This window comes from Glandiceps talaboti, chromosome 1, assembly GCF_964340395.1.
Source record: "Glandiceps talaboti chromosome 1, keGlaTala1.1, whole genome shotgun sequence".
Lineage (NCBI taxonomy): Eukaryota > Metazoa > Hemichordata > Enteropneusta > Spengelidae > Glandiceps > Glandiceps talaboti.
Genome location: NC_135549.1, coordinates 30,907,569 through 30,930,949, shown reverse-complemented (window position 1 = coordinate 30,930,949; position 23,381 = coordinate 30,907,569). Strand labels below are relative to the sequence as shown.

General features: G+C 37.4%; 1 protein-coding gene and 1 long non-coding RNA gene across 3 annotated transcripts in view; both read left to right on the top strand.

The window, feature by feature from the left end:
* LOC144443121 (uncharacterized) overlaps positions 1–13,229 on the top strand; it is a 171,115-nt gene extending 157,886 nt beyond the window's left edge. Inside the window, exons 1-4 of one of the 2 annotated variants that reach the window (XR_013481669.1) lie at positions 9,834–10,206; positions 11,227–11,366; positions 12,478–12,615; positions 13,133–13,229. This is a non-coding gene — a long non-coding RNA (uncharacterized LOC144443121). Of the gene's footprint in view, positions 1–9,833; positions 10,207–11,226; positions 11,367–12,477; positions 12,616–13,132 lie in introns of those variants that run through there. The other variant, XR_013481670.1, reaches the window with a different exon arrangement.
* A 4,360-nt stretch (positions 13,230–17,589) lies between these two features.
* Positions 17,590–19,168, top strand: LOC144435766 (uncharacterized). Its single transcript, XM_078124388.1, has 4 exons — positions 17,590–17,594; positions 17,866–18,072; positions 18,544–18,681; positions 19,087–19,168. Exons 1-4 carry the CDS (start codon positions 17,590–17,592, stop codon positions 19,160–19,162), a joined length of 426 nt encoding a protein of 141 aa, XP_077980514.1. The 3' UTR covers positions 19,163–19,168.
* Positions 19,169–23,381: the final 4,213 nt, after the last annotated feature.

The window sequence follows — 23,381 nt, the reverse complement described above, 5'->3', positions numbered from 1 at the left end:
TTTACAAACATTACTAAGGAGAAGGATTATTCCATTTTAATATAGGTAGAATAATCACCATTCTATCATCAAATTACTCTATTCTATTCCCACCATACACTGCAATAGAACAAAGTTAGTTGTTTACAAATGTTACTAAGGAGAAGGATTATTCCATTTAAATATAGGTAGAATAATCACCATTCTATCATCAAATTATTCTATTCTATTCCCATCATACACTGCAATAGAACAAAGTTAGTTGTTTACAAATGTTACTAAGGAGAAGGATTATTCCATTTTAATATATTGTGACGAACTCGTGGAAAGTACACGAAAAACTCTGATATTTAACACCTAATAAAACTCTAGAATAGATTGCCTACGAAAGCTAATAAGTGGTAGCGTTAGCAAGCCTTCGATAAGCGTGAAAAACCCGCTCCGTCACACCAAGCTGTTCGATTTGACCTTGTGTATGGCAGAACATACACTATGAAATTGAGTACAGACACGTTCGCCAATACCAGCGACTCTAGACCATGGCATAACCCAAGAAACCTGAAATATCACGACCAACTCGTGAAAACCAGCGACCCAACCTCACAGAGGCATACAAGAAAACGTTTCCCTAAAGGAAGAAGTAGGTTTTAACAGAAAAGAAGTGAAAATGACGGTAAACCAAGAGATTATGTCAAGAGCGTATTTGACATGATGTTGACTACACGGTGTCCAGCAAGAGAGAGAGTGAGCGAGCATGGGAGAAAAGTGTTGCTATAGCTACCTGACCATGTGACCAAGACTCCGCCCCTCAGCAACTGACTGGCATATGAAAAGTGTGCTTCGACTAAACACGGGATATCTAGACCTGAAATACAGGGAAAAATCCGACTTTCTCCAGTAAGGTACTGAGACGAGCCAAATACAGGCACCCGGGGGCGTGACACCCGCAAGCTTTCCGCAACAATTCCCCCGACCAGACCTGTGCATGCCCTCATGCACAAAAGGTCGATAAGGTACATCTACGCTTGTATTGACATAACCAAAAGGGTTATTCAGGGCAACGAGCCCCTCTGTCTTGGTCAAACGAAACCCAAGAATCTGTCCTGTAGATAACGCTACAAAAATTGTTCATTGTGGATACCACATACGAATTCAAAGACTAAAGCTTGTAGTTTAGTTGTCATAGTCGCCTATACAGTAATATGCAATAAAAAGATTCCAATATAGTACAAATAAAGTGACACAAGTACATGGTCTCCATCTATCACAACACCCATGATAGAAAATGATTTGCTATTACCACGCAAATACCTTACATGTCCAGTGTACTCTGAAATAAAATCATCACATACAGACCAATTTAATTCAATTTGCCATAGTGACAAAACAACCACACCACGCTTCAGCTGACAATGCCAACCCGCAGCGATGGGTTAAATCAACTGATGAACTAACTAGTAATGAAATATCTTCATAATCAGTCTGTTCACAAAAATAGAATCAATACGAAAATGAGTTGTCTAAATAAGGACTTTTCTTTCCATTTTATACCTTTTTTTTCAGTCAGTCAGTCAGTGTTGATCGTCGAGAAGTGAAAATCATAAACGATGATTGCTCATCAACCAGTCACTATGAACCAATTCTGTCATATCTGTGACCTAACATCACTATGTACCCCTCCTATATGGTAACAAGTGACAACCATGAACTTTTTCCGTTCACCAAGTGTAACTACCTTGCTTTGTTACACTCCCTGTGACTCACCTACGCAGGGATGTCAAACCCTGAAGAGAGAAACCTCCATTCTCCCTGGCTACGTGCCAAGATGTTCTTGTAGCTTAGATTGTCTGAACAACAGGAACTGTTCTGCTTGCAGTCAAGTCTTTCCAAACTTGACTAACGGCCTTTGACAGTCTATTAAAACCATAGTAATTCACTGGCTTCCGGACTCTTCTCGGATACCTAACACTTTGTGGCTTTGACTGTTTTGTATTTGCCTTTGTTTCATCCTCCAAAACCTTTTCTATTGATTGTGTTTCAGTGTCTTTTATAATTTTCAGACTATCAAGTGGTCCACCTATATCAAGGCCATGATCTTTACTTAGATCATCTTTTATCTCTGTGTCATGCTCATTATCAGAGCAACCTTTCACAATGTCACTCCTAACCACTGGAGCAATATCAAGGGGAGAAACCACCATTGGAATGGACTCATTTGACTGACCTTTCACCTCTGCAGTTACACCATTCTGGTTAACAGTGCTATGTGCATGTGAAGGTGGTGTGACCTTAATTTTGTCATACAGATCCGATTTTGTGTGATCAGAGTCGGTGGGTGTTCCCACCTGGACACGTTCGTCCACTGGCAGAATCTTAACCTTGTCCAACCAATGTTCCAGTTCCTTTCCCTGATATTGTTTCAGTTTTTCATAGTGGACAATCTTTGGCTTACTCTTAGCGCTATACTGTATCCTATATACCAAGTCAGAGAGCTTACTGACCACCAAGTATGGCCCCTCGTATGCTAGCTGTAATTTAGGAGCATAACCCTTTCTCCTCCTTTTGTCCTTAAGCCAAACAAAGTCCCCTACACTATAACTCTGCTTTGTCGCAAAACGGTCATACAGCTTTTTCTGTCTCCTAGCAGTATTAGTCAGTTGTGTGCGCGCATGTTCGTGTGCTACTTCTAGTCTTTCTCTCAAGTCAGTAACGTAGTCAGTGAATTGGTCAACATCCTGTGTTTCAGTGGAGGTGACCGCTATATCCAAGGGGTAGTAGAGTTCCCTACCGAACATAAGCATGTTGGGTGTTTCACCAGTAGAAGGATGGACACTACTGCGATAAGCAAATGTTGCAAGACTTAAGTTATCATCCCAGTCGGACTGATGTTTGTGTGGATCCATGTAGGATCTAATGTACCGGACTAGAGTGTGATTATATCTCTCTATTTGTCCATCACTTTGGGGATGCCTGGGAGTTGTATAGGTTTTGCTAACCCCCAATAGTTCACACACCTCTTTGAACACGTTAGAGACAAAATTACGCCCTAAATCACTGTGGCATTCCAAGGGCATACCAAACCGACTAAGGAAGTTATCTAACAAAGTCTTTGCAACAGTTACTGCTTCCTCATTAGGAATAGCATATGCCTCCATCCATTTGGAGAAGTAGTCACCAACCACCAAAATGTTCTTGTTTCCCTTATCAGACTGTGGAAAGGGACCAACCACATCAATTGCTATTCTCTCCATTGGAGCTCCAACTACATATGTCTTCATTGGGGCGCGTTTAACCCCACCAGTTGACTTATTCTTAGCACAAGTGTCACATAAACGAACATGGGCACGCACATCAACCGACATACCATACCAGTAATACTTGAGTCGAACCTTTGCAAGTGTACGTCCCATACCACCATGTCCGCCAAATCGGCTTTCATGGAATGTCTTTAGTACAAGCCCAATATAAACCCTGGGTAATACAATTTGCCAGCGAACCAGCTTACCATCTGCAGCCTCCCACAACTTATACAGGATACCATCACGAACACGAAACTGATTAAACTGGGACCAATACGTTTTTAAAGCTGGGGATTTATGAGAAATTTCCTCCCATGAGGGTCTATCACGACCTCCTTCAACTAACCTCAATATCAGCCCTATATGGAGATCATCTAATTGACAATTTCTCAATTCCTCTCTGGTCCAAAGAGGTTCGTGATTTATGACTGTATCACTGTCTAACTTGAACTCAGCATCCTTCTGTTTACCAACAGCCTGCTGCCTTAGGGGTACCTTGTGCACCTTCCCTTTCCTTGATAGAGGGCGTCCCCTCCTGGAAAGACACCAGACAGACACTTCCTCTGGATTATCCTTTTCCCCACCCTTTGAGGCATTATCAGAACCTGGACGACCGACTCTTTACTATTAGACTCACAAGAGTATGCCGACCCCTTGCTACTCGCTTGACTTGACCCATGATGTTCCATACCACATTGCTTGCAATTTATGACCGGGATGCGACTTAATGCATCAGCATTCTGGTGTTTATTACCAGCTCTATGGACCACCTTAAAATTAAACTGGCCCAAAACCTCCAACCATCTGGCCAACTGTCCCTCAGGATTTTTAAACCCTAGCAACCAGACCAAGGAAGCATGATCAGTTCTGATTGTAAACTTCCTACCAAGAAGATAGTGCTTGAAATACTTCACGTAATTCACCAAGGCCAAAAGCTCCCTACGGGTAACGCAGTAATTCCTTTCTGCTTTATTCAGCACTCGACTAGCATAGCCAATCGGATGTTCCACACCCTCTATTTCTTGTGATAGGACTGCTCCTATCCCAGTCCCACTTGCATCTGTGTCTAGGACGAATTGTCCCTTTTCTGATGGAAACGCAAGCACAGGAGCTGTTGTTAGCAACTCCTTCAATTCATCAAATGCAGCCTGACACTGAGGTGTCCATACAAATACCGCATGTTTGCGTGTCAGTTCATTCAATGGTTTAGCTATGCTTGCAAAATTACGAATAAACCGTCGGTAATATGACGCTAAACCAAAGAAACTTCGCACTTCTGACACATTGCGTGGAACTGGCCAATGCTTGATGGAATCTATTTTCTTTGGGTCAGTGGAAACCCCCTTTTCAGTAATGGTATGACCCAAGAATTCGACCTTGACAGCAAAGAGGACACACTTCTTAGCCTTTAACTTCAAACCAGCCTTCCTCAACCTACCAAATACCATCTCTAGTCTCTCTACCTCTTCTTCAAAAGTAGAGCCAAAGACAATGATGTCATCAATGTACAGTAACAAGATTTCCCACTGTAATCCCTGGAAGACTTTCTCTACTAGCTTTTCAAAAGTGCCTGGACTACCACAAAGACCCATGGGCATTGAAGTCCATTGTAATAGCCTCCCCGAAGGTGTAACAATAGCTGACTTCTCTCTACTACCTTTGTCCAATTCTACTTGGTAGAACCCCTGATTAAGGTCTAAACAGCTGAATAGTTTTGCACTACCCAAACTTTCCAAATTATCTTGGATTCTTGGAATGGGCTGCGCATTACAAAGTGTAATGGCATTAAGTTTGCGATAGTCACAAACAACCCTATATGAGCCATCTTTCTTATTTACTAACAAACAAGGACTGGACCATGCACTATCCGATTCTTCCAACAAACCCTTATCTACGAAACTCTGAATCTGCCTATCAATCTCAGTCTTTTTCCAATGAGGTGCCCTGTACGGACGAGACCTAATTGGAACTTCAGAGGTTGTAGGTATGTGATGTTTAATGATATCAGTTTTTCCCATATCCATACTGTCTTTACTGAACACATCCGAGTTCTTAACCAACAACTCAAACACTCGTCTCTTTTGATTGTCAGAAGTAAGATTCACTATACTGCGCTCATACAGATCATGTAAATGGTTAGGCATGCCCTCACACTGTTTAGCAGCTGCCACCTTAACGGTTGATGTTGCTGTTGTGTTAGCAACTGGCCTGTCCAACACCGGAAAAGATTCTATACTAAAATTTGCAGTTTTATCCATTTTCAGTAAACCCACACATTGACCTTTCCTGACTTCTATATCTTGGTTGCTTAGATTTATAACCCTTACTGCATGGACGTTACTTCCCGTTTGACTGAGACAGTAAGCACCCATCATACCTGTTTCACCAACATGAACTGGAGTTACCATAGTGGTAACCTCAGACACAGAATACCTGATTCCTGACTATTTTCTCTTTCAATCACATGACCCCTATACAAGTTGTATCCCACTTGACCAACTCTAGGCTTCCTTTGCATCCTAGCCAAGAGTATACCTTCATGCCCCGCTGGAATAGACTGTGCCCAATTAGCCTGAAGCCGACAGCAGAAAGGTTTCAAGTCATCGTGTATTGTTTCCAATACTTGGTCTCCAATAGCAACGGTACCCTCCTGCAAATTAAGTTTGCAATCGAATTTGCGTAACAAATCCATGCCTATTATACCAGCTGACCCATCTAAAGACTCTGCTACCAGGATAGATTCCAATCTCTCTTTGTCACCAATCTTAACTTTCACCAATACGTTATTACCCAATAATGCAACGTGCGACCCATCTGCCTGGATAAGATAGTTACCAAAATCGACCAACTGTGGGCGCTCATTTTCAGGGATGAGATCGAAAAATTCTTTAGAAATTATTGAGTTTGTACAACCGGTGTCAATTAAGCATTTTTGAGTGACATCTTGCACGCTTACATCAACCAATATCATCCGAATTGATTCCTGGTTACTACTTTGAGGTGTACCCGCCCTAATGACCAAAGGACACTGACCTGTGACCCCATGACCTTCACCAGACTTGAGTTGAGAAAAAGAAGAATTGTCAGAAGTATAAGTAAGATTAGAAGACGTGTTACTACTTTGATCAATAGTCTGTTTTGAAATTAAATTAGAATTAGATTTAGAAAACAAAGATGGAGAAACAGTTGTCGCTACATAATCAGCTCGGTCTAATCCAGCCTCGCCATCAATTTTACTTGCTGACTGTCCTAATCGGATTGTGGGACGGCCGGATCCCGCAATCCTTGGTCGTTTAACGACTTGACCTTAGTTTGACCCTGTTGACGTTGTGGGCAATTTTGTTTTCGATGCCCTTCCTGACCACACGACCAACATTCTAATTTCTTCGGAGAATCTCTCCCCCTTGTACTACTGAAATTTCGAGACTTAAGAGATGTCTCTACTTTTTCCAGTAATACATGCAGTAATAAACCCTGCATACTTGAGTCTTTAGACGAACCCTCATCGCACATATCACCTGACCTGACTACAGACGGACGACCCTTCGTTCTACGAAATTTCTGATAACTTTCCTCACACTGTCCTTCGTGGACGACAGAGTCCAAAGTCGCACCTTTCATTCGCCCTGCTTCATTTATTTTCTCTGCAGCGCGTCATCTTGGACAGCCTGAAAGAGGTGATCAATACAAAGTCGTTCAAAACAATCACCTGTAGCACTAGGGTATGCCTTTATTATAATCTGTCTTATTTCCTGTGCTAAATCTTTTAAGGACTGATCTTTTTTCCTTACAACTGTCTTAGCCTGAAGACGAAATTCGTCCTCAAGACCACAAGTTGAAAACTGTCTGATCAACAATTCACACAACTCCTCATAATCGTTTACTTCCTTTCCGCAATGCGCAGCGAATTCAAGAGCTCTACCTCTCAGTTTGGTCAAAAGAATGTGAAATTTCTGCTCAGAATTCCACCCATTTACACGCGCACAGATTTCAAAATGGAGTTTGTAGTTCACAAAATCATTATTCCCATCATAACTGTCTGCTTTCGCTACTGTTGTTTGTTTAGAGCCCGAACAGTCTAGTGGGGGAGTTCTACTGGTTTTGTAAGACATACCTGATGATGGCAAATCTAATTTACCTGCAGATAGACTGCCTCCCTCATACCCCAAACTCATACCTGTGGGTAACAATCTAGAACCAAGAAAATGTGCTGGAGTAGAATTTGTGTTAGGCTGAGCAAAAGAGTGACCATCCAACACATCCGCACTTTTCATTGAAGTAGACCCTTTACTCTGGGCAACAGAAGTTGACATATTGCCACCCCTCGCAGTGGTAGTGTTCAACGCACTATTCATACCACCTGAAACACCCCCTAAGGAGAATGGTATAGTCTCAGACAAATGCTTTACTCCTTGTTGGACGATACCTTCTGGCGACATTAGGTGAGGCATGTCCACAAAATCGCCAACTTGCCGTTCACTGTGAACTTGCTCAGATTTACTGTGAGTTGTATCAGATACTAAGACAGTGTTATCAACACCTTGCTCTCCACTTGGAAAAGTAATCTCACTGTCTAGAGAATTCTCCATGACAATGTCTCAAAATCAGTACAATGCCAAATAACCAAACAACAACTGCAACAACTTGATCAATAGCCGGGAGTATCGATCGACAAAACGACTTTGAAACTTTGTCGCAAATACAAACAATAGAACAGTGTACCAACGCAACGCTATGAACCCGACCCAATTTTAAATCGCACCGCTTGCCACTATTGTGACGAACTCGTGGAAAGTACACGAAAAACTCTGATATTTAACACCTAATAAAACTCTAGAATAGATTGCCTACGAAAGTTAATAAGTGGTAGCGTTAGCAAGCCTTCGATAAGCGTGAAAAACCCGCTCCGTCACACCAAGCTGTTCGATTTGACCTTGTGTATGGCAGAACATACACTATGAAATTGAGTACAGACACGTTCGCCAATACCAGCGACTCTAGACCATGGCATAACCCAAGAAACCTGAAATATCACGACCAACTCGTGAAAACCAGCGACCCAACCTCACAGAGGCATACAAGAAAACGTTTCCCTAAAGGAAGAAGTAGGTTTTAACAGAAAAGAAGTGAAAATGACGGTAAACCAAGAGATTATGTCAAGAGCGTATTTGACATGATGTTGACTACACGGTGTCCAGCAAGAGAGAGAGTGAGCGAGCATGGGAGAAAAGTGTTGCTATAGCTACCTGACCATGTGACCAAGACTCAGCAACTGACTGGCATATGAAAAGTGTGCTTCGACTAAACACGGGATATCTAGACCTGAAATACAGGGAAAAATCCGACTTTCTCCAGTAAGGTACTGAGACGAGCCAAATACAGGCACCCGGCGGCGTGACACCCGCAAGCTTTCCGCAACAATATGTTGAACAATCACTACTGTACTATCAAATTATTCTATTCTATTCCCATCATACATTGCAATAGAACAAAGTTAGTTGTTTACAAATGTTGCTAAGGAGAAGGATTATTCCATTTTAATATAGGTAGAATAATCACCATTCTATCATCAAATTACTCTATTCTATTCCCATCATACATTGCAATAGAACAAAGTTAGTTGTTTACAAATGTTACTATTGAGAAGGATTATTCCATTTTAATATAGGTTGAATAATCACCATTCTATCATCAAATTATTCCATTCTATTCCCACCATACACTGCAATAGAACAAAGTTAGTTGTTTACAAATGTTTCTAAGGAGAAGGATTATTCCATTTTAATATAGGTAGAATAATCACTATTGTTAATCAAATTACTCTATTCTATTCCCACCATATACTGCAATAGAACAAAGTTAGTTGTTTACAAATGTTACTAAGGAGAAGGATTATTCCATTTTAATATATGTTGAACAATCACCACTGTACCATTAAATTATTCCATTATATTCCCATCATGCACTGCAATAGAACAAAGTCACTTGTTTACAAATGTTACTAAGGAGCATTATTCCATTTTAATATAGGTAGAATAATCACCATTCTACCATCAAATTATTCTATTCTATTCCCATCATACATTGCAATAGAACAAAGTCACTTGTTTACAAATGTTACTAAGGAGTATTATTCCATTTTGATATAGGTAGGACAATCACCACTCTACCTTGCCTCTCCAGAGGGCGCCGTGATCACTGCGTCATAGAACTACGTCCATCACCAGTCTTGCTCTTGTAGGTCTTGATGTTAAAGAGGTCTTGGCGGCGACAGTAGGGAGCCCTCCACGATGCTCTCAGGAGAGGGAACATTCTACCATCAAATTATTGTATTCTATTCCCATCATACACTGCAATAGAACAAAGTCATTTGTTTACAAATGTTACTAAGGAGTTTTATTCCATTTTAATACAGTTTGGATGATCACCATTCTGCCATCACATTATTCTATTCTATTCCCATCATACATTGCAATAGAACAAAGTCACTTGTTTACAAATGTTACTAAGGAGTATTATTCCATTTTAATATAGGTAGGACAATCACCACTCTACCTTGCCTCTCCAGAGGGCGCCGTGATCACTGCGTCATAGAACTACGTCCATCACCAGTCTTGCTCTTGTAGGTCTTGATGTTAGAGAGGTCTTGGCGGCGACAGTAGAGAGCCCTCCACGACGCTCTCAGGAGAGGGAACGCCCGTTCAACATCACTCTAGCTCTGTACGCGATGCTGTGGTGCCTGGTAACCCGTTGCCATGACACTTTGTTTACCAGGTTGCATGTCGGGTAGTTCTTTCATCAACGTACTAGTTAACGTTAATGATTTACTGATAAAGTTTTCTGTATCTATTACGATAATTCACGAGTAATTTTCCAAGAGAGTTGAAACAGTTATTCTACAACATGACGACAGATATTCAGAGTAAAGGTAGGAGTAATTTAAAGGGCATTGATCTTAGACGACATGATATTTTGGTGTAATAATAATATTACAATATGACGGATATGAGTGGAACGCTGCACGTATCAAAGCCAATAAATTTGAACATATACTGCCCCCGATTTTTAACAAAGTACACTCTTTGTTATCCATTTCACCCCAGTTATCATTCGAATAGCTGCAGAAATTGCAGATATTGTACCTAGTGAACTTCTTTAAGCAAATCAATATGAACAATTGGTAAGAAAGGTAAAAAATAAAAAAATATTAGCATAATTGTATAATACACCAGTTCACTAGAAAATAACATCCTCACCAATAATTTTACACCGAGAATCGACAACTGAATAATACTGCCAAGTGATTTTTAAATCTAAAATTGTTTCCCGTGATCAGAAATGATTTTGTCACTGTTAAAAAATCTTCATATCCCATAGTACCCTACGTTATATCATACGTTATTTTATATTTGTTGGTAATTTGAGTTGAACATTGTTCATGTTCATATTTGTTTCCTTCTCATCTTTTCCTCAGCGATGTGAATATATCCCAGAATCACCCATCAATCAGACAGAATGCTATACAGAGAAACCACTAAACTATTTATGTGTAACTTAAAAAAAAACTCTCTTCAACAAATATGTCGTTTTGTTATCTAATATTGACTGTGTGCTACCTTTGCGGTGTTCTCTGTTAGCACACAACTTGCAGATTGAATCTGGTATACGTATCAACACTCAAAGTGGGAGGAGATATTGTAACTACTGTACAACGGTAGTCGAAGGGGAATTTAATTTCGATTGTTGCCCACTGTATTCAGATATCAGAGAAAACTTATTATGTAACAATCACACTTTGATAAGTTTACAAGACTTATGAAAACCACTACTATTCAAACAAATATTGCACATTGTTCACTTTTGACATTCAAAATCCTAGTTCATAATATAATGAATATTATTTCTATTTTTTGTATATGCCACATCATTTATTCTTTTTGATCTCCAGACACCAAATAATAAAAGCAGTAGTAAGACTCCTAGTACATGTAGATATGACCCGTGTATTTACTTTGCATCCCCCATGACAAGATGAGGTACAACGTATCCAGATTTCTCGTTATCAGATGACGCTGAGTATTGTGATGGGTGAGTATGAGCAATTTCTAAACACTACAAGTCTCTTACGCAAGAGAAAATTCAACGATTCAACATAATTTATCAAACAATTTTTATTCTGATATTCTCGATTATGTATAACTTTTTAGGATAAAAAAATAAAATGTTAGATCATTAATTAATTCTCATACTAAATTTCTCACATATTACAATTTGAATACCGTCCACAACCCTTGGTCTACAACCTCTCCATATTACTTGCAATCCACTCCATCAACTCTTGTAGTCACAACATGTGACACAACGTCAACCAATCACAACAAAGCACCACGTACACCAGTGCTACCATACAATCCACTGGTATTGTCAAATTCAATGTGCTCCGGCCATGGACAATCCAAGAAAACGTAGTCTTGATTGGTGATTTTAAAATCTTAGTGTGATGCCATTCCTATAATTCTGCAGTTGATGGAATCAATCGTTTATCACAAGGTCTTTTTTTCTGCCACAGGCCGCATGCGCAGAAGGGTGTAGTCAAAGGAACGTTTAGATTTTTTGATCATATGGAAACAACAAAGCGTTTGTTGAAAGGAATTTGTGTGGAACATATTTACTTTAATGTAAACATATTATTCAACAGAGAAAAAGACTTGTCTTAGTGAAAGAAAGTTTTATCCTGTGGATCACGAAGAAATATTGTCATCACGCAGAACGATTTCTCTCGGAAAAATATATCATGATGACATTCTACCAATCTTACCGATAGATAAGATTAGAATGTCACCATCGGTATTGTTCATTTCAGTAATATTATTCTAATCTTATATATCGCTATTGTTCATTTCAGTGATATTATTCTAATTTTATCTATCGCTATTGTTCATTTCAGTGATATTATTCTAATCTTATCTATAGCTATTGTTCATTTCAGTGATATTATTCTAATCTTATATATCGCTATTGTTCATTTCAGTGATATTATTCTAATCTTATATATCGCTATTGTTCATTTCAGTGATATTATTCTAATCTTATCTATCGCTATTGTTCATTTCAGTGATATTATTCTAATCTTATCTATCGCTATTGTTCAAATCAGTGATATTATTCTAATCTTATCTATCGCTATTGTTCATTTCAGTGATATTCATACATCAACACCTGTCACCAAAAGACTTAGATCTGACATTCACGGTGACTTGTTTGATGACAACGAGACTGTCTTGACACCAACAAATGGGTGTTTTCAAATCAGAAGACGACAAACCCGACAACACAAGTGAGTATAGACAAGAATTGTTTCATTAAATACGAGTGTGTCGAAGGCGAAGGACGCCCTCAGTTACTGATAAATTGTAAGCCACATCTATATTGGTTTTTTATTGTATATTTTTGTTTCAGTTACTGTATGAAATAATATACAAAGTTATTTTACCACTCTCATTGGAAGTGGGACAATCGTACAAAATACGGCAATTTAATTACCCAAAAATGTTGGAGTTATAGACAAATTCTGTAAAGACGTTTGACGAGATTGTGAGTTGCGTAATCATTCATCCTAACTCGTCTGTCTTGTCCTGCTGACCGCCAGAGGGCGGTACAACACGTCGTCTCTTTTAGACTTTTTTTAATAATATGGACTTTGCATGTCGAAATCAACTGTTGTGGCATTGGATAAAAAACGTACTAAGTATTCTTATCTAACTTTACAACTTTTCACAGATACAAGATACAAATGTAATCCATTTCTTCACATTATTTTGACTCACTCTGTAAATCGTATGTTTTCCTTGTAGGGGTTTGTTCAGGAGAGTTGTCAATAGAGATAGGAGTGCTGTCAAGGACCGTTTTATTAATTGGAAGTACTTTACCTAAGTCAAGTTTTGAAGAGTTTTCCTGAATATTCGTTTTATTGATTTTTTCATCATATTAATTGTGATAAAAGAAATGAGATATAAATGATAATCAACAATATATAAAGTATTTTCACAAGGATTTATTGTCTTGTCTGATATCTTATTCTCAATGAGGTCTTGACATATCGATCACATTCTAATGAGAGACTAAATTCTGACCAATCACGTCATCAGCGTGCGAAATTAACGCCGGTCCTTCGGCCCGAGACCAACAGATTTCCGTTCGGACCGACAGTTTTTCAGAATTACAACAACGTATCGGTCCTTATGACCGACTGAAATTTGGAGTAAATAATAACATTTATTCAAAGATATATCCAATTTCACCTACATGAATCTGATCTTGTGTTACCTATTTTAATACTCTCGACATGATCTCGTTCAAGTCAAGCGACACAGAGCCGCTAGCAGCTCGCTACGTGTTGTTGTCAATGTTGATATCATGTCTACATATGACGTAGCATACAGCATTTACTTTATGAAATTATGTTAGCAAACACATAATTGGCCGAATTTCTCCAATTATTTGTGTCTTGACTAATCAGAACGTCTTAGACATCCAGACCCATTTTACACATTCAGCACATGCGTCTTTTCCCACCAAGATATAGTAATTGTTGTAAAGTTTACTGTTCTAAGTGTATGAAACTTTTAACGTGTTTGAGACAGTTCCACGTTGTATTTATAAAGTATGTGGCGATATTTAGAAGGCAGCAATGAGCTTCCGAAGAAGAAGACGAATTTAAACAGACAGTTTTTTTAAGGCTGGTATTAAAGCTGGTAAATGTTAGCGGGTTTCCCGATCAATTTACCGGAGTTGCCCATGTGTGTGGCCATGATCAAAACAAACTGACGGAAAACATATAAATTACTCTGGAAATGGCGTTTTAACTAATAAAGAAGGCAGGTACACTTCGTAAAATATCTTCAGTACGATAGTTTATTTTTGTAAAACAGTAAAAAAAAATGCGTAGTCTGATTGCTTTCAATTTGATTCATATGATAATGTATGTCCTGTCATGTTGTAATCAACGTATAAACTTAGAAATGTTGCATTTTTGTTGCCATTGTTTTATCTGGAATATTACTGCATCATGCCAAACACGGGTACATATAGTTGATTACACATTATAGTACAGGTATACCATATAACGCTCCCACGTCAAAAAAACTTGCATTGTAAGACATGTTTAGCCATACTTCTCTTCATCATGGTCAGATTTTTTACACAAACAGTCGAGTCAGAGACGATACTCAATACACCACTGTATGGTATACGGGTAGGGCTTTATGGGGGGGGGCTTCAGTACATATTTGAAGGAAGACGAAACCGCTCCGTGTCACTTTTGTGGATGGAAATTGAAATAAAGTGAATACACAGTTTTCAAGAGGGATAGTTATGCGACAAAACTTTCTGCCATGATGAAGTTGTGGGTCTACTTTCGCTAAGAGTTGGAAAGCTACATCAGCTGTTGCTACAGACGATGAATATGACTTTGGATATGTGATTCAGAATTTAGTGAATCGTACAGAGAGGAAGGAGAGGACTGTGATCTCTTAGAGATTGCAGATAATGCATATTTAATGATTCATTCACCCATATTATCTACAAGCTATGGATATGTATTTCTATGGTGTAATGAATACATTCAGTCTCAGACCAATATAGTCTATAGGAACAGATTATGCGAGAATGAATATTCATAGTTTCTGGGTTCATAGTTACAAATGAAAATCTGTACTCATAGAATCAAATATTACTTCCAAGTTATTTGTTGACTCTGTGAGTGGAAATTTTATGAAATAATAGTGGATAGTGAACAATTCGTTGTACTCTCTTTTACTTTAGTATATCTAAAGATATGTTGTATCACATTAAAGTTCAAAATCATTTAATCTGTAAATGGAGGGTATATAAATATAGGTCGTGAACGTGAACTGCATTGAGTATGGACCAGCAGTTTTCCTTAAGGACCAGCAGTATTTGCTACATGTCGGTCCTTATGACCAGTAGTCATTTTCCCTTAAGTTCACACACTGCACGTCATGCAATTGTCACCGCCCACCCTCTTTCCCTCATCCGATCTTTCGAACTCTTTTTATTTTACAACTTTTTATTTCATGTAAAGTACATATTAAGCATAATACTAGCACAATACTAGCACAATACTATCAATTCGAAACTATTTGGGAAGCTATATGATATAATTACAGGTTGTACAGGGGAAATCAATTGTTGCCAATTTGATTATCTTTAATAAACCCTTCACTATTGAGTTGCGGTAATGTAACCTGTGCAAATAATTTAATTTAGCTTCAATGATTTATTTTGCAATGAGAAAGAGAGTGGAATCTCCCTCAGTTACTGTTAGGAAAATAAAATGATTACTACTGGTTTTGTGCATATGCATTGACTATTAATATTTAGAGATTTCAAAAACTTAGAAAAGAATGCTGTTACGTGTCAGTATTAGAAAAATAGATCAAATTATTCAGTCAAATTAAATATATTTACAAGTCATACAATATGCTTACGTCTCAGTGGTTATAATCAGTTAGGTTTGTGTAAATTAATAAAACAAATTATACAGTTTTCAAGACTTGTGACTTAGCTTTGTACATTAATTTTCTTTACATTCGCAACACAGTAACAACCAAAAGTCGAAAACAATCATCATCACGGGAATGTCCAAAAAACATGCATTCACATTTTCTGAAAACAGAATCCTACGTACTACTAGCGCTCATCATCGACCGCGACGCGGAGCGGAGCGAATGAGCGTTGCGCGTTCCGCTGCCAGGTAACATGTTGCCATGACGCTTTGTTTACCAGAATGCATGCCGGGTAGTTCTTTCATCAGCGTACTCATGTTAACGATTGCTGACAAAGTTTTCTGTATATATTACGATATTTCACGAGTAATTTACCAAGAAAATTGAAATATTTATACTACAACATGATGACAGAGATTCAGACTAAAGGTAGGAGTAGTTTAAAGGGAATGTATATATAAATGACATATTTTGGAGTAATAATATTGATTACAATACGATGATATTATGGTGAAACACTAAATATATTGTTAAGGCAACTAAATTTCATCATACGCCTGATTTATACCAACCACGTCTGATTAAAAGTGTACCCTTTGCTATCCATTTCACCCCAGATATCATTCGAGTAGCTGCAGAAATTGCAGATATTGTGCCTCGTGAACTCCTTTCAGCGAATCAGTATGAACAATTGGTAAGAATGGAGCACACAAGTAATAATAGTAATTTTAAAGTAGGCGGATTAGATTGAATTTGATGGCAATACAATTTACGAGAAATACCTAGGCCTATGGCCACATTTGTAGAATTCAAGTTGATATTTAAAAAAATCCATTGAAGAGTTATGTAGAAGTCAGTGTAATTGTGAGGTATATACAGAAAATGGCACTTCGTGAAGTTGTGTAAACCATTAGCCTTTATAAGAAGGATATTTGTCGTCATTTCTACGTTATGTAGGTCTACTACACTTGCGATATTCATCTATCGTATCCGCACACGTTTAAAAGATAGTTTTAAAATATAATTCTTTATGATCATAATTGATTCTGTTGTTCATTTACTTACTGTCCTATCATATCCTATTTCTGTCATTTCTGTTGTTGTCAGTATTGATATTTATTTTCTTGCTATCTTTTACTCAGCGATGTGAATGTATACCAGAATTATTCATCACACAGACAGAAAGTTTCATAAACAATCAAGAAATTGATGTAAGTTAATCGATAAATTATGACAAGTACGTTAATTATGTCGTTGTTTAATACTGACTATAAAAGTGACATGTACATGTTACAAGATTTTCCATATCGGCATGCTAGTATTGAATGCCCGTACACGTTACAAGATCTTCCATATTGAATGCCCGTACACGTTACAAGATTTTCCATATTGAATGCCCGTACACGTTACAAGATTTTCCATATTGAATGCCCGTACACGTTACAAGATCGTCCATATTGAATGCCCGTACACGTTACAAGATTTTCCATATTGAATGCCCGTACACGTTACAAGATCGTCCATATTGAATGCCCGTACACGTTACAAGAGCTTCCATATTGAATGCCCGTACACGTTACAAGATCTTCCATATTGAATGCCCAAATCTATACCACGCGGTGAAATGTGTTTTCCCATTTACGAGCCCTGGTATTTTGTTGTAGATATAATATAATATCAGTTTTCATCCATCTTTCCATTCTCCAGACTCCAAATAATGACAGTGTTTGTCAGACTCCTCGTAGATATGACCCGTGTACTTACTTTGCATCCCCCATGACAAGATGAGGTACAACGTATCCAGATTTCTCGTTATCAGATGAAGCTGAGTATAGTGATGGGTGAGTACAAGTAATGTCTACGATTAATTCTAGTTATATTATGATACTTTCCCAAATTACCGATCCAAATAGTTTGTTACAGGACAAACGCCAACTACTGAACAGAATATGAATTTCAATCAAAATTATTAATAATTTTACTCTCATCATCGTGATATTGAAAGATACTTTTCACTACAAAATATATCAAATTATAACACTGATAAACTTTCCTTTCAGATTACAATTTGAATACCACAACCCTTGGTCTACAACCTCTCCATATTACTTACAATCCACCCCGTCAACGTCAACTCTTGTAGTCACACCATGTGACACAGCGTCAACCAATCACAACAAAGCACCATGTACACCAGTTGTACCATACAGTCCATTGGTATTGTCAAATCCAATGTGCTCTAATCCAAGAAAACGTAGTCTCGATTGGTAAGTTAGCAATCTTATTAAGGTGCGTTTACTAGAATTCAAATCAGGTGATATAATGAAATGGTTATCACTTTGAAAGGATTCTTTTTAAATGCAAGAGAAAATATAGGAAGGTGAGGGACAGGTCGTAAACGGACATAGACGAAGTCTGGATACTGCATCCGTGGTTGAAGGAACATTGTGGTCTTAAATAATCTAATGTACAAGATGTTGCCTTATTGTAAAAAAAAAACTCAAGAAGGACGTAATGAAACTGATAGTTGAATTAAAATTGGTAGGAGAATATTTTAAACCATTAACTCAGTGTGTGTTTTGAAGCGGTTCGCGATGAAGCACAAAGCATTTCATTCCATCCAATGACAGAGTCTTTCATACGCATCACACAGGACTATTTTATATACATCAAGAAGAAACTTGATACGATACGATGGTGACATTCTAATCTTATCTATCGCTATTTGTTCATTTCAGTGATATTCATACATCAACACCAGTCACCAAAAGACTTAGATCTGATATACACGGTGACTTATTTTTTGACAACGATACTGTCTTTACACCAACAAATGGATGCTTTCAAATCAGAAGACGACAAACCCGACAACACAAGTGAGTATAGACTAGAATTGTCTCAGCAAATAAGGTGCCGAAGGTGAAGGGCGCCGACTCGATGACAGTGACTGATTTCTGCTGACACCTGGCGTAAAAGTATGCACCCAGGAATCCAAGGAATATAATATGTGATCTTCTACTATTATTTTGAAACAAAATATGATCCTATATATTGACCTCAATACAATATATACCTTACACGAAATGTATATTTTGTAGACAACAGATAAGGTTTTACATGATTGACAAAACTTGATCTGTTGTAACAATATACGTAATATTGAATGGTTGACGACAAACTCTGACAGTTCCCTTTTGTGATTTTGAAACATTCAACAAATATTTATTTCCTTCGAGGCTGTTTAACTCACTAACTGTAAATATTTTATTTTATTTTTGTAGGGGTTTGTTCAGGAGAGTTGTCAATAGAGCTAGGAGTGCAGTCGCCTCTGTCAAGGCTCATTTCAAACACTTATAATTCACAGAACTTTAGAAACATTTCATTTAGAAGAATTTTCATAGTATTATCTTATTGGACTTTACGAGAGACATTTGAGATAAGCTAAAGAATATTGAACTTACAATAAAAATAGATTATTGTTTTTGTCTGATAAATGTTGGTAGTCTGGATTCTACATCCATTTGGGTATGTTTATTATGGTTATGGTTATAATATATAAATGATAGTGTGTGTGTGTACACACAATAAAGATATAATGTCAGCTGGTAACTTACGTCTTGTCTTGGTATCCTTGTTAAAGAATTTTCATTCGAAACGTCAGTATTAAATTTATTTATCAGGACTATTCTACTCATATTTGCACTCCTATGTATGTATGTATGTATGTATGTATGTATGTATGTATGTATGTATGTATGTATGTATGTATGTATGTATGTGTGACGTATTTCTGCAAGTCAACATTATCATAGTAGAGCCCCAGTGCAGTGGTGAGAGTCTGGGTAGCCAAGACTAGTTTGCTTTATGTCATCCACGACGTGATGTCCTGAGTGGCAGTTTACAACATTGTCACAGTAACAGAGTAGTAGACTTTGAAATACATCACTGAGGGCGTCCTTTCTCACCTTTTGTAAAGAAATGAGAATGACTGATCTTTCAGCTAGCTGAAGAGTAGTAGTAGAGAGAGTACTGGGTATTACAACTGCTGACATCAGACTGTTGACAAATGAAACATGTTACGAACAGAGAAAGAAAACAACTGAATTGGATTAATAACACTTGGCAAAGAATATTGGAAGTACAGAGATTTGTATTACATTCCATTATTTGATAAGAACAGTTTCATGACCACTTTAAGTAATAGCAGGTCACATTCACAAACAAATTTCCAGTCCCCTGGCATTACATGCACACATAAAGACGTCATAAAACTGTTCCTATCAAACCATGGTGTGTGTAATACAAGTCTCTGCTGTTCCCAGCATGCTGAGCCAAGTGTTATTAATCCAATTCATTTGTTTAATTTCTCTAATAGGTAACATGTTCTATTTGTCCACAGTCTGACATCAGCAGTTGTAGTACAGGTATCGGAGTATATGCCATTCCAGACTGCCAACAGGAAATTGAGAATATAGCACCCTTGCTCAAATTGGGGGTATCATCACCTCATAGTACTGTTTCTTACATGTAAGAGCTTTGTCCCTTGGTATTCTGTAGAAGTGTAAATCATGAATGTTTTTCGTACTGTTCAGACATTGAGGAAATTAGTGGTGTTCTATGATTAACCAAGTAACCAATACCATGTATACCTCCAAGGTACACACAGACAGGAATTAGAGTGCCACCATGGCAAACTTTGGAAACGCCTATTGATAGAGATGATCATTATCTGCATATTGGTGAAAGCAGAATGTATATAAAAATATTATCTGTTATTCTGTAGAGGACAGCAAACAAAAGTTTGAGCTGCAAACACCAACCGCCAATTTTATACCATGACATATTTGAAAGTAATAAAATCGGCATATCTCTATTTAGAAGCTTTATTTACATCAGTTGCTACACAGACTGTTTCCTTCAAATTATCAACACTTCACATCTAAATCATTGTACAGACACCTTACTCATCAATCAGATAAAACAATCTGACAAACGTTTACTGGCCAAAGACAAAAATGAATACATTTCTTTTAATTACAAAAACTGCCAAAAAAGACAAGAAACCAAATGTACACACTTTACTGTTTACATTGCAAACTGTAAGTTCAAGGTGAAATACCAACCAACATTAATACCCCAAAATTTGTACATTTCTGGCTAAATACAATATTTGTAGACTTTTTGCTTAAAACAAAATATTTTAGCAATAGGTGAGTGAACTCTTTAAAAAAATAAGAAAGGGCAGAAATCAATTGACCTTTGACCCCATGGCACTTGACTTATGCCCTTTGTGTTATATTGCTCTCATAGGTCAAACGAATGAAGCAACTAACAAAGGAATGCTAAAAAACAGGAATTCAAATATAAGTTGAAATACACAAGTGTAGTATTACACTGCAGATACATTGGGAGTTTGTGGTTACTTTTGACATTATCAATTTGGTTCATAGTGCAAGTTACTGATTTGCAACTTTCAGTACTGGCTCCATAAAAAAAAATCTTCCCTTCAGACATTGTACATGCTGGAAATGAGAGGGATACCCTAAGATTATTATAAACACAAGTAAATGTGGGCATCAAATCTTACTTCATGGATCAATTTTGATCTTCAAAACTATCTCAAAGTTAAATCAATATCACTGACAACATTACTGGAGAAATATTTTACAAAACTAAACATATGGTTGATGAAATAAACAAAACTGTACAGCTGAAGAGTACAGCATGGTGTAACATATAACTAAGGGGGCTGTGTATTTTAACACATTAATGCAAACTTAGGGGGCTGTGTATTTCAACACACCAATGCAAACTTAGGGGGCTGTGTATTTTAAAACACCAATGCAAACTTAGGGGGCTGTGTATTTTAAACCAATGCAAACACATGTCAAAATACAATCTTTTTGTTCATTAACATTTAAACTTAGAATAAAAACAAAAACAAGACAGAATTACATCAACTGTATATGCCATATTTAGTGCTATACCCTAGGAGCCAAATGTCCTACCATCAGACTCAAAGGTGAAACTGTACCCATTATTTTCAAATGTGTGTATCAACACTCAGCTATCAGAAATCTTGCTGCCCCCCCCCCCCCCATATTTCTCTAAAGCACAACATTTGTAGGTGACAATATTTCAATCAGTGTTAAATTTTAAAAATAAATGAAATTTAGGGAAAATTTGGTGTTAATAAAAAAGACTAATGTGAAAGTCAGTGTCTATTATGACACTGGAGTAAAATCAGAAAGTCAATGTTGTATGTAACTGTGCATTCCTAAGGTCAATGTTGTATGTAACTGTGCATTGCTAAGGTCAATGTTGTATGTAACTGTGCATTGCTAAGGTCAATGTTGCATGTAACTGTGCATTGCTAAGGTCAATGTTGCATGTAACTGTGCATTGCTAAGGTCAATGTTGTATGTAACTGTGCATTGCTAAGGTCAATGTTGTATGTAACTGTGCATTGCCAAGGTCAATGTTGTATGTAGGTGTGCATTGCTAAGGTCAATGTTGTATGTATATGTGCATTGCTAAGGTAATGTTGTATGTATCTGTGCATTGCTAAGGTCAATATTGTACATATGTGTGCATTGCCAAGGTCAATGTTGTATGTATGTATGTATGTACGTATGCGTGCATTGCTAAGGTCAATGTGGTATGTATATGCGCACTGCTAAGGTCAATATTGTACATATGTGTGCATTGCCAAGGTCAATGTTGTATGTATGTATGTATGTATGTATGTATGTGTGCATTGCTAAGGTCAATGTTGTATGTAACTGTGCATTGCTAAGGTCAATATTGTTTCAATATAACCACATTGTACACTGCGGGAGGGAAAAGATGAAATATTTGGAGACTCCATTATTTCATCCATTCCTTCCATTTGAGAGTCTATCATTAAAGACTTATCAACAAGAGTATCATAGGTAATCAATACTAAATAATGAAGTAGTGAGAAAAGTGAACTCAGATGACATAAGTATTAAGTGAACTTAAAGAACTGATTTGAAATATATAGCTGACAATATCCTACACTGAAAGCAACAATTTATCTGACTTCTCCCAAAGTTTACATATAGTAATTTGCAACCTATAGACAAAAGCACCTTTTAATTATAGTAGCTATTTTAGAAATGTGTAGTACATTATGACTTCACTGTCTTTGCAGAACATCTAGTCATCAAACTGGATTTTGGTCATTTAAATTCAAAATTCCTTCTCCATTTTGATGTTAACACTTGTGTTTCTTTAGCATGAGCAAACAAGAGCAAAACCCACAATACATGAGAGAGTGTTGTAGTACCACAGTTTCTGAATTTCAGTATAAGTTTCAGATTACATATTAGTCAAATATTACATTCCTCAAATCACAATTGTTTATCACTTACATTAAAGCGATCATTTCAGTCTTATATTTCAGCACACTAAATTCATTACATGTATTGGCATTATATCCATACACTTACCAGAAAGTCATCAATTATAAACTCATTACAAATCACATCTAATTACCTATTTGAAGTACTTGCCTCCCAAAACATCAGTTATAAACACTTACAGTTACATTTGT